This window comes from Zalophus californianus, chromosome Y, assembly GCF_009762305.2.
Source record: "Zalophus californianus isolate mZalCal1 chromosome Y, mZalCal1.pri.v2, whole genome shotgun sequence".
Taxonomy (NCBI): domain Eukaryota; kingdom Metazoa; phylum Chordata; class Mammalia; order Carnivora; family Otariidae; genus Zalophus; species Zalophus californianus.
In genome coordinates this window covers 325,700-338,587 of record NC_045613.1, presented here as the reverse complement: position 1 = coordinate 338,587, position 12,888 = coordinate 325,700, and the positions used below count along the sequence as shown (strand labels likewise).

Here is a 12,888-nt window from a genome sequence, read left to right as displayed (position 1 = left end):
TTTGTTAGGCTTATTCTGTTGTGTTTTGATTAGATTTTAAGGTTTTTTCTGTCATGCCCACCACAACTAGAGTATAAAGTTCTTGTGATCAGGGCTTTTTGCACAGTAGCACTTAGTCACTGTTTTCTGTTGGATGGATAGTCAAGAATGTACATGAGAAATTTTCTGATATTTTTAATATTCTTTTAAATTACTGTTTGTTAAGAGTTTAGAAAGAGTAAGTTTGTTACATTTACATTACAGAATTTAAGCATTGGTGATTCAGGTGTTGATACACCAATAGCTCAGAATTACTCATCTTTTGAGATGTGGTTTAGTTAAAAATTTTGCAGTATTAGCATATATTTGAGTAGAATTTTATGAGGAATTGATTCAGAGGTCATTTATTTATTTTTAAGGATTTTATTTATTTGAGAGCAAGAGTATAAGATGGGGAGGGAGAGGAAACAAATATAAGCATATTGTCACCCATCAGTCATAATCAAAAGAAAAAGATGAAAATAACCCAAATTTTTTTTTAAGATTTTATTTATTTGTCAGAGAGAGAGAAAGAGAGCACAAGTAGGCAGAGCAGCAGGCAGAGGGAGAGGGAAAAGCAGGGAGCCTGACGCAGGACTTGGATCCAGGACCCTGAGATCATGACCTCAGCCAAGGCAGACGCTTAATCGACTGAGCTGCCCAGAGGCACCCCAGAGATCATTTTCATTACAGATATTTTGTATCCAAGATTAAATTGTTTATCCAAACGTTCGTCTTTGTAAAGTATAATCTGTGTGAACTTAATTAATCAACTAATTGATTAGTCACTGCTGATGACTTTTAGAAAATTTTACTTTTTTTCTCTTTTCTCCCATTGTCTCTGTAGTGTACTATTCTTTCCGTTATGTATCTCTAATTGAGATTCTGGGAATCTTATAGTTAAGAGGGAAGGAGGGTATCACATAAACAAGCTTCCCCTGCTTGTGCACATGTACTCTATGTCAAATAAATAAATATAAACTCTTAAAGATAATAATAATCATTTATTCATTTATTTATTTATTCATTCATTTGAGAGAGAGAGTGAAAGCATGGGTGGGGGTTGGGGAAGGGTAGAGGGAGAGGAAGAAGCAGACTCCCTGCTGAGCAGGGGGAGCCTGGCAAGGGGCTCAATCCCAAGACCTTCCAGAATCATGACCTGAGCCGAAGGCAGACGTGTAACCAACTAAGCCCCTCAGGTGCCCCTACCTTTACTTTATATTGGTGAGTGTTGCCATGTAGGTCTCTAGACCCTAAACAGTATAATTCCTTTAGAGCTCAGTGTTACTGGAATGCCACAATCACAATTTCAGTTAGAATAATTAAACTACATCAATGTATTTTCTGTTCTGTCTGTATTTCTGTAGTCTAAACAGTAGATGAACTTTCATAAAACTATACGTAGCTATATTAAATACTTTTTCTTAGTGCAACACTAGCCATTCCAGTTGTTTTTACTTCTCCAACATAGATTCTCCCCTTTTTGATAGGTATGGCAGAAAAGACACAGCTTCTAAAATTGAGTGTACCTGCTACATTTATGCTAGTGTCTTTAGATGAAGGACCAGGTCCTCCAATCAAATACCAGTATGCTGAATTGGGCAAGTTATATTCAGTAGTGTCTCAGCTGATCCGCTGTTGCAATGTCTCATCAAGAATGCAGTCTTCAATCAACGGTAAAGTAGACTGTTTTATTCTGTATCATAACTTAACAATAATGGTAGACTTCTGTATTATTTAATTAAATCTCTAAATATTTATAAAAACGAACTAAGAGTCTGAAAGCTCATGCTTTTGTTACTTTTTAAAACCAAGAAGCTGTTTCACATGTTCGAAAAGAATTTTTAAAAATTTACTACCTACTGTGATAAATTCCTTACTTATGAAATGGTTGGCTTAAGAATTTTAACTTTAATTTTTTATCTTCAGTATCAGTGTTTGCATTTTTTTGGATCTTACCATCTTAGAATATATCTGATTATTTTAGTGAATGTTTTATTGGACCTAAGAAAGTTAATTTATAGTCAGTTTTTTAAGTAAAAAATTCAGTATTGTAATTTTGTACAGAAGTTTATTGGCTTTTCATTGATGACAAATCTATTCTAGGTAATCCCCCTCTTCCCAATCCTTTTGGTGATCCCAATTTATCACAGCCTATAATGCCAGTTCAGCAGAATGTGGCAGACATTTTGTTTGTGAGAACAAGTTATGTGAAGAAAATTATTGAAGACTGCAGTAACTCAGAGGAAACCCTCAAATTGCTTCGTTTTTGCTGCTGGGAGAATCCTCAGTTCTCATCTACTGTCCTCAGTGAACTTCTCTGGCAGGTTAAAGGAAAATAAACATTCATATGTCCATAACTTGATTCATGTTTCCTTTAAATTAGTAATTCAACTATATTTTACTTGTTCTAGGTTGCATATTCATACACCTATGAACTTCGGCCATATTTGGATTTACTTTTGCAGATTTTACTTATTGAAGATTCTTGGCAGACTCACAGGTGGATACCTAGTTTTTGCTATCAGAATAATTACATTTTTTAGGTTCTAGAAATAATAATTGAAGTTACCAGCTGCCAAATACATTTTTACTTATTGAAGCTCTGTTAAGAATGTTTTATCTTAGAAACAATAATAAGAAATTAGGAGTGCCTGGCTGGCTCATTTGATAGAACATATGACTCTTCATGTCAAGATTGTGAGTTTGAGCCCCAGTTTGAGTGTAGAGATTACTTAAAACTAAAATCTTCATAAAAATAAAAGTAATTTTTTTAGACAGTTTTTTTTTTAATATTTTATATACTTATTTGACAGAAACACAGCGAGAGAGGGAACACAAGCAGGGGGAGTGGGAGAGGGAGAAGCAGGCTTCCTGCTGAGCAGGGAGCCCAATGCGGGGCTCGATCCCAGGACCCAAGATCATGACCTGAGCCGAAGGCAGCTGCTTAACAGCCACCCAGGTGCCCTGGTAAAAAAGAAAAATTAAAAAATTAAAATGAAGGGGCACCTGGGTGGCTCAGTCAGTTAAGCATCTACCTTCAGGGGTGCCTGGGTGGCTGGGGGGTTGTTAAGCGTCTGCCTTTGGCTTGGGTCATGATCCCGGGGTTCTGGGATCGAGCCCCACTTAGGGCTCCCTGCTCAGCCGGAAACCTGCTTCTCCCCTTCCACTCCCCCTGCTTGTGTTCCCTCTCTTGCTGTCTCTCTCTCTCTGTCAAATAAATAAAATCTATAAAAAAAAAAGCGTCTACCTTCAGCTCAAGTCATGATCCCAGAGTCCTGGGATCAAGCCCCACTTCAGGATCCTGCTTCACAGGGAGTCTGCTGCTCCCTTTGCCATCCCCCTACTTGTGCTCTATCTGTCTCCTTTCTCAAATAAATAAATCTTTTTTAAAAAATTAGAATGAATGAACTGTCTCATTACTTCAGTTTTGTTTCATTTTTAATGTTTTCACCTAAAGTTCCAATATCACTCTTAATACTAGTTTTTTTTCCTTCTCCTTAGTGTGTTTTACTTTGTTTTGTTTTTTGTTTTTTAAGAAAACTAGCTCAGTCTTTTGATAAGTATTTAAGTTCCATATATACTATTTTAGGATTATATTATACTTGGGAGTTTTTTGTTCTGTTTTGTTTCATTTTTAAATATTTATTTATCTTAGTGAATGCCAGGGTAGGGAGGAGATAGGATGGGGGCACTTGGGAGGGGCAGAGAGTCTTAAGCAGATTCTGCGCTTGGGGAAGAGCTCCACACAGGGCTCGATCTCACTACCCTGAGATCACAACCTGAGCCCAAACCAAAAGTTGGACATTTAACTGATTGCATCACCAAGGTGACCCTATACTTGTTTTTTAATTAGTTATAATAGGTAACATTTAGTTTCTAAAAGTAATTGTAGTCTGTTACTGGTTTTTATAAGTATATGAAGAGTCAAAAGTGATAACCTCTTTTTTTTTTTTTTTTTAATTGAGAGAGAGAGCACAAGCAGGGTGAAGAGGGAGAAGCAAGCTACCCACTGAGCTGGGAGCCCCGTAAAGGGCTCCATCCCAGGGCCCTGGGATCATAACCTGAGCCAAAGGCAGACGCTTAACTGCCTGAGCCCCCCAGGCACCCGAAAAGTGATAATTTTTTTAGAACTAAAGAATCTATTTTAAGGCTTTCTCCCCAAATTCCTCTGTATGTTCTTTCCCATAAAATTCTGCCCACAGGTGAGTTTCTTTTTTTTTTAAGTAGTTTCCACACACATTTGGAGTCCAAAGCTGAAGACCTGAGCTGAGAGCAACAGTCAGACACTTAACCACCTGAGCCACCCAGGGGCCCCGAAGTGATGATTTAGAATTAGTTACCCAATATCCCTCACTTCTCTTCCCACAAGCATTACTTTATAAAAGTTTCTTTTAAAAGGAAACAAATATAAGCATATTGTCACCCATTAGTCATAATCAAAAGAAAAAGATTAAAATAACCCTGCATTTTTTTTCTAAAATTTTATGTATTTGTCGGAGAGAGAGAGAGCACAGTAGGCAGAGCAGCAGGGAGAGCAAGAAACAGGCTCCTTGCTGAGCAGGGAGCCTGACGCAGGACTTGATCCCAGGACCCTGGGACCATGACCTGGGCAGAACGCAGACGTTTAACCGACTGAGCCACCGAGGCGCCCTACATTATTTTCTAAATTTGTAGTGCATAATCATTACAATCTTGAATTTCAGGGGGACTAGAAATACTAGTCTTTTTGAATTAATATTTTTAAATTGTCACCTAATTAGTCATCACAGATTTCAAACAGATCCATAATGTCAAAATAGCATTAACCAAAACCAGTCACCATTAGACAAAAGTATTACAGGTTCCAACCTATACACGTTTATTACTCAGTACCTATCAGTGTCAGTATCATGACACTTTGATTTTATTTTTATTTGACTTCTACATACAGTGCAATACTGGTTAAGGAGTAAATTTTGGTGATTGATCACTTAACATACAACACCCAGTGATCATCCCAACCCTAGTGCCCATGACCCATCCCCCACCCACGTCCCTCCAGCAACACTCACTGTATTCTCTGTGCTTAAGTCTCATGGTTTCTTTCTCTCTCTCCTTTTTTTTCTTTTTTTTCCCCCTCTTCCCACATGTTCATCTGTTTCTTAAATTCCACAAAGAAGTCAGATTTTAATGAACATTTAGTTTATTCAGTATACATTACAAAGTATCTGCTATGTGCCAGACCAGTTATAGGCAACAGAACAGGGAAAGACAATATGATTTACAATGGTATATGAAAATCAGTTGTAGTAATGGTAACGTGGCAAAAATACTGACTGACTTCATTATCACTTAAAGCTGTAGAAGTATATATAGAGTATATACTACAATACTATAATATTCCAAGATAAACAAGACTTAGATTATGTATGTGTATAGTAAAAACAAAAGCACAAAACAGGTACCTGGCTGGCTCAATCAGAAGAGCATGCAACTCTTGATCTTGGGGTCGGGAGTTCAAGCCCCACATTATGGGTCGAGATAACCAAAATAAAAACAACACACACAAAACCAAAAAATTTGTTTCTGATTTGGAATATAATGATGGTCTAGTAAGTAAATGGTGAAAAGGAGAATTTCTCTAGACACTTTTTATCTTGGTCTTTCTAAAAGAAAGAAGGCATGTTTTGCCCATAAATAATTTTAAATTGGCTTTTGAGAAAAACAAATAATTGGTTGTATAAAATGTAATGCTGAGATTTGGTTAGAACTGCAATACAATCTGATTATTAGTGAATCAGCCAAGTTGTACTCTTGCCAGTAAAAATTGTGTTACCCGCCATATGTGTATTCTGATGATTAGAATTCAAGTTCATTCTGTACTGTCAAATTACTTCACTTCCATACACACTAGACTCTGCCGTCTTTAAAAAAAAAAGATCTGGGGGTGCCTGGGTGGCTCAGTCATTAAGCGTCTGCCTTCAGCTCAGGTCATGATCCCAAGGTCCTGGGATGAGTCCCGTTTTGGGCTCCCTGCTCCACGGGAAGCCTGCTTCTCCCTTTCCCATTCCCCCTGCTTGTGTTCCCTCTCACTGTGTCTCTCTCTGTCAAATAAATAAAATCTTTAAAAAAATAAATAAAGATCTGCAGGGCACCTGGGGGTGCTCAGTTGGTTAGGCATCCAACTCTTGGTTTTGGCTAAGATTACGATCTCAGGGTTGTGGGATTAAGCCTCCTGTCAGACTCTGTGCTCAGCAGGGAGTCTGCCTGAGATTCTCTCTTTACCTCTCCCTCTGCCTTCCTGCCTCCTGCACATGTGCACAAACACTCTCCCTTCTTTCTCTAAAATGAATTAAAAGAATGATCTGACTCAAAGTAATTTGATGAAACTCAAATTATATTCAACTGGAGCAGTTTTACAGACATAGTTGTAGTTAATTTTAATCCTTAATTCACTATTAGTAATGGATTTAAATTATAGTTAGCAAGATAATATTGGATGAATAATTTGAGTAAGACTTCAGACTTCTCAGTCAGACTTTAGCCATCTCTCCAACTTGCTACCTCAGTGACATTAGGCAAACTGAATTCTGTACTTGTTTTTTTTTAAGATTTTTTAATTTATTTGAGAGAGAATGAGATAGAGCATGAGAGGGGGGAGGGTCAGAGGGAGAAGCACACTCCCCGCTGAGCAGGAAGCCCAATGCGGGACTCAATCCAGGGACTCCAGCATCATGACCTGAGCCGAAGGCAGTCGCTTAACCAACTGAGCCACCCAGGCGCCCCATACTTGTTTTTTCATCTATAAAATGGGTTTATAATTACCTAGGAAATTAGGGTTAAATGGATTTGATGATTACGTCAAAACATGTATTGAACAGCACTAAGTAGGCACAGTCTTAGCTACTAGATACTACAAATTTTTATATCTGATTCTTTTTTAGAATTCATAATGCACTTAAAGGAATCCCAGATGATCGAGATGGTTTGTTTGATACAATCCAACGCTCTAAGAATCACTATCAAAAAAGAGCATACCAGTGTATAAAATGTATGGTAGCACTCTTTAGCAATTGTCCTGTTGCTTACCAGATATTACAGGTGAGAATTTTTCTCAAATCATGTGATAATCTGTATCATAATTCACTGCTTTAAAAGAATTGTGAAAATTTGGACTTAGAATTTAAATTAACATTGAAAATTATTCTAAATTTTTTCACATAATTTTTTTCTTCTTTTGAAGGGTAATGGAGATCTTAAAAGAAAGTGGACCTGGGCAGTGGAATGGCTTGGAGATGAACTTGAAAGAAGACCTTATACTGGCAATCCTCCATATGCTTACAATAATTGGTCTCCTCCAGTGCAAAGCAATGAAACATCAAATGGTTATTTCTTAGAGAGATCACATAGTGCAAGGATGACTCTTGCAAAAGCTTGTGAAATCTGTCCAGAGGAGGTAAAAAAAGCCATCAAGGGGCAGCAGATAAAAATGGAAGAAAGAAAAGTAATTTTTTATATTTATAGGCCAATGTCTATTACATAAAAAAAAATTGTGTTGCACTTTTGTTGGCCTTAATGTTTTTTGTTGCTTGATTTTGTTTTTAAGGACTCAAAGGAGCTTATTAACTCCTTTATTAGAGTTATTTTGGAGAAATTTCTGTGAATCTAAAAATTACATATCTGGGAAAATCTAATTTTTTTCTCTAATTGTTAATCATTTTATTTACTTTAAATGAAAAAATGTTAAAGCAATCAGGTGCACTTTTTTTTTAAGATTTTATTTATTTGTTAGAGACAGAGGAAGAGAGGGAACACAAGCAGGGGGAGTGGGAGAGGGAGAATCAGGCTTCCCGCCGAGCAGGGAGCCCGATTCGGGGCTCGATCCCAGGACCCTGGAACCATGACTTAAGCTTAAGGCAGATGCCTAATGATTGAGCCACCCAGGCGCCCCCAGCGGGTGCATTTTTAAGACTTTTTTCTCAAAAGAGGAAATTAAAATAAATTTAAAGTTGCTTTCATAATCAAATTACTAATCTCTTTATTTAAAATTAGGAGCCAGATGACCAGGATGCCCCAGATGAGCATGAGTTATCTCTACCAGAAGATACCCCATTGTATCCTCATTCATCTGGATCTCACTGTCAACAGGTAAAGAAGACTTTGGTGGGTTTTTTATGTTTTTTTGTTTGTTTCTGTTTTTATTCAGTAAGTTTTTGTACTTTACCTAAAGAGAATTTCGTTATTTTCTTTACATATTCTGTAAATTATTGGCTGTGACTATAATGTAATAAAGGGATTATTTAGAATAACTTTGCCAGGATGATCAGAGGAAGAGTGTGGTTAGAGTTGATGTCATGTTGCAACATATTTCAGTCTACCCTTATGGCATTTTTCCTGGCCAGTTGGGCAGTCCTCTTGTGCTACTTGCTGTAATTAATAAAAATGTGTGATATTTCACATTAATATAAAATTAATAACTGTTGAAGAAACATTAAGACAAACATATCTTGGTTACTTTTGCCCCAGTATTCCTTTTCAGTAAAAATGTTTTATAAAATTAGGTTGAGTGATTTCAATAGATGATTCACTGGGGAAAAATGAAAACTGGTAAGAAATATACATTTCAATATTCATTATACATTCAATATACAGTTCAGCTTTCATTCAAAAACAAGAATTTGGGGAAATGTTTCTCAAAGATTGTCCTAAGTTTGAACCACAAACATGACTAATTGAGGTCTTTAAATTTAATATGTCACAGAATCATGTAAAGGCACTTGTTAAAAACAGGTTGTTAAGTTCCCAACTCCAGGATTTCTGATTCATTTGAGGTGGAGTATAAGACTGTATTTCTAACCAGTTTCCAGGTGATGCTGATGCTGCTGGTCTATGGACCACACTCAGAGGAACAATCATCTTAAGCAGAGCATTTGGTGATAAACATTTTAAAATACTTCCCTTGTGAAAGTAGAATCCAATTTTATCACAAAGTCACATTTTCACAAAACAATTCATCATATCATACTTACATTCTTTAGAATATTAGAATTGATTATTTTGTAACTACTGCTTGATTGTTTTTAAAAGATAAATCCCTAGAAGAGACATGTCTACTTTTAGACAAACATTATCCCATGATTTTTTATTTTAATTTTAAGATATGAAAAGTTTGACATATGGCTCTCTTTCACCCTCAGAATAATCATGTGCATGGACAGCCATATACAGGGCCAGCAGCACAACACTTGAACAACCATCAAAAAACTGGCCAACATGCACAAGAAAACTTTGAAGGCAATGAAGAAGTATCCTCATCTCAAATGAAGGATCAGTGAAATACCTATCATAACTGCTTCCTTTAAGACCATGCACTCAGGCCTTACTGTCCAAACTTTTTCTGTGTCTGGCTAGTATTCAAAACTAGAGAAACTGTTCAACATGGAGTGGAAAGTCTATTCACTGTCTCATTTGCAGAAATTTGCTGTCAATATATATAAGCCACCTGCAGGGGAAAGTGTATAGTGTTTTGTATTAAATGGCTGATACTAATATGTAAATGGAAAAGATGTATATAGTATATTAATGTTTGACTGTTAATTCTTAACCAAGAAAAAAAATTTTTTGATGAAGAGTCAGAGTTCTACAAAAAAATAATTTTCTTGTTATGTGTGCTGCATTCTGCATCCAGTATTGTCTGCTTCATGCAGTTGGATCAAATCCTTTACCAAAAATAAAACCAAAAGTAATATAAAACAGCCCATCCGTAATAATCACACCATTGGTTTCTTGTTAATTCTAGTTACTAGAGCCATGTAAGGCTTATTGGTAACCTTTGAATTATATGGATGATGTGGAAAAATTGGTGATGTAACATTGTGTCTGGATATTTTTCATTACCTTTTTATTCTGGTTAATCACTTTTAAAAGCTACAGTGATGCTGTAACATTTAGCATGGCCTCACACTAAGTTTGTGTAGCCAGCGAAGACAAAATCACCTGAGTGACAGCAGTTTCCCCAGAGTGACAGTTGTGTTACCCAGAGGTTTTATTTCTTACACCTAGAGTACATATAAAACAAGAGGAAAAATGTGACAAAGAGGCAGTTTTCAGTTACTCATATATTCTTAATTTTTAAGTTTGACAGTTCAGTTTTCTTGTTGGGGTAAAGAATGTGAAAATATTGGTTATAGGAATTTTAAAACATTAAAAAGAATATGCAAAGTTTTGCTACCCCAGAATGTGTGGAGCATAATAGATGACTGTATTTTGTTTGCTTGTTTTGTTTTATGATAGAGTTTATTAGGTGAAACTTTTACAGAAACCACTGAACTGGACATAATCAAAATCCCACAATATTTTGAAGTACCCTTGCACCTAGATATCTGACTGATTTTTCTAGTCAGTGACAATTTTACTTGAAAGCAAGAATTGTCCCAGTTCCTTTTCCATTCCAAAACTCTTTATGTTGTGGTATTTAATTAAAACATAAACTTCTGGTTAGTTGCTATAATTCTGAAGTACTATTTTAGAATAAACATTGGTTTCAGGATTCTATAACTCATGAGTTAATACTGTATTTAAAAAAGAATTGGTAACTTTTGAACGTGTGTAATATTTTGAAACCTGTCTAAAAACCAAATATCCTGCAAACAGATACGGCCTGTCCTATACTATTTAAATATTTTGCTGTTTTGTTTTATAGAAATTATTTTGCTGAATTCACAAATAGAATTTGATTTAAGAAGAATTTGTCTTGTGTGTTTTTGTTTTTTGTTACTCTTTTGTTCTTAAGTATTATACATTAAAATTAACTATATGTATAGCATATATTCGCATGACACTGAATTCAACATTTCAGACATTGCGTCTTTGTGCTTAAAAGTATTTACTCTTTGGGGCACCTGGGTGGCTCAGTTGCTTAAGCGTCTGTCTTCCGCTCAGGTCAAGAGCCTCAGGGTCCTGGGATTGACCCCTGTTTCCAGCTTCCTGTCTCAGCAGGGAGTCTGCTTTTCCCTCACCCTGCCCCTTGTTCATGCTCTCTCTCTCTCAAATAAATAAATAAAATCTTTTTTTTATTAGAAAAATGAAAAACAAGTGTTGGCACTTTTTTTAAAAATCCTAAGTTAATCAGTCTTATACTTTTGTCACATTTTTGTAGTCATTATTTACAGTGGTTCTATCACTGGGAATGTGGAGTTAACAAACGAATATTGAGCCTGTATTCCTTAGGATATACTGGGTTAGGATCCTGTAAGCTTCTAGTCACATTTTCATGTATCAGTCAGTACATAACTTTATTTGTGCTTCTGTTTAAAGACTCTTCATTTATCAAATGTTGCTGATTAACATCGAACTCCATGCCAACACCACTTTTTTTTTTTAAATCCCATCCCAATGCAGGGCTTAAACGCATGACTCTGAGATGAAGACCTGAGCTGAAGTCAAGAGTCAGACACATAACTGAGTTAGTGCTCTAGCTCTAGCCCTGTAACTCATTCTTAAACCACCCTTATCTATAATGTAATACCTCTTTAAGGCATGGCACATAGCCTTCTTGTGCTTAACACTGGGCATCGCTTAAGCACTTTGCTTGGGGGCCGTTTTTTAAACAGCGAAATTACCACTAAAAAACAAAAAAAAGAGTGTGACAGTCATTAGACCCAAAGTCTATAGTATGAGAGCTGAAATATTCATATTAGGCACCTAAATATTTTTGCTGTTCTATGCCTATCAGTGAATGGCCACACAAGTCTTGATTTTGAGGTTATAAAGAAATTTTACTGGGGTGCCTGCGTGGCTCAGTCAGTTAAGGGTCTGACTCACGATCTCCCAATAATCATTTATGATGATATGCACAGAGTATTAACAATCAAGGAAGCTCATACAAGCTTGATGACCAGAGTTTTTATTGGCTCAATCTTGTGGACATGCTTGATTACTTGATGCCACAAGGCCAAAAGGCCTCACATTGTTATAGTGCACTGTCTGCCGAAACTGAAGACCAACCCGTAAAGACAGTGTATGGGGCAGGACATTCTGAGCTTAGAGATAACCTTTCTTCAGATGAGGTACACTTTCCTACACAGGCCACATCAAAATGATTATATTTAGCGGCGCCTGGGTGGCTCAGTCGTTAAGCGTCTGCTTCGGTTCAGGTCATGATCCTAGGATCCTAGGATCAAGCCCCACATCAAGCTCCCTGCTCAGTGGAGAGCCTGCTTCTCCCTCTCCCACTCCCCCTGCTTATGTTCCCTCTCTTGCTGTGTCTCTGTCAAATAAATAAAATCTTTAAAAAAAAATTATATTTGAGCATCTACATTTAGTGGTATATTTATATGACATATAACATTATACTAACACTATGGATAAGCCTAACATTTGGAGGAACCAGTATACATAGGGATAGAGTTAAAGATAACATATCCTATAAACATTACATGCATTTTCATACTTTTGTATTAACTTGCTCATTTCTTTGTTATACTGTTAATTGTATCTTACGATGAATTCGTGTAGAACTCTTTACCGTAGAAGTTGGGTGATGAGTACTTACATCTAGTTCTCTCTCAGCCAATCATATCCTGTGTGTATTATTTCCTAAAGAGGCTTTAATTCAGTCTGCCAGTACATTTGATTAATAATTAGCATTCTCATAAGACCTGTTTACATAAAGTAGTTGAATCTTACCAGCATGTCAGTATCACAGTATAGTCAAGTTCCAATTTAGGAATGTCTGCCTGGCTCATTTTGTAGAGCATGCAATTCTTGATGTTGAGGTTATGAGTTCAAGCCCCATTTTGGGAGCAGAGATTACTTAAAATCTTTATTTAAAAATACAATTCAGGGGCGCCTGGTGGCTCAGTCAGTTAAGCGTCTGCCTTCAGCTCA

General features: G+C 36.5%; 1 protein-coding gene across 1 annotated transcript in view; it reads left to right on the top strand.

The window, feature by feature from the left end:
- The window catches only part of LOC118356607 (probable ubiquitin carboxyl-terminal hydrolase FAF-X), a 150,223-nt gene extending 139,476 nt beyond the window's left edge, over positions 1-10,747 (top strand). Inside the window, 7 exon segments of the mRNA XM_035725858.1 lie at positions 1,509-1,694; positions 2,125-2,345; positions 2,433-2,521; positions 6,945-7,101; positions 7,244-7,456; positions 8,053-8,148; positions 9,198-10,747. Coding sequence (XP_035581751.1) covers positions 1,509-1,694; positions 2,125-2,345; positions 2,433-2,521; positions 6,945-7,101; positions 7,244-7,456; positions 8,053-8,148; positions 9,198-9,335 — 1,100 coding nt within the window. The 3' untranslated portion in view covers positions 9,336-10,747.
- The last annotated feature ends 2,141 nt before the right edge of the window (positions 10,748-12,888 follow it).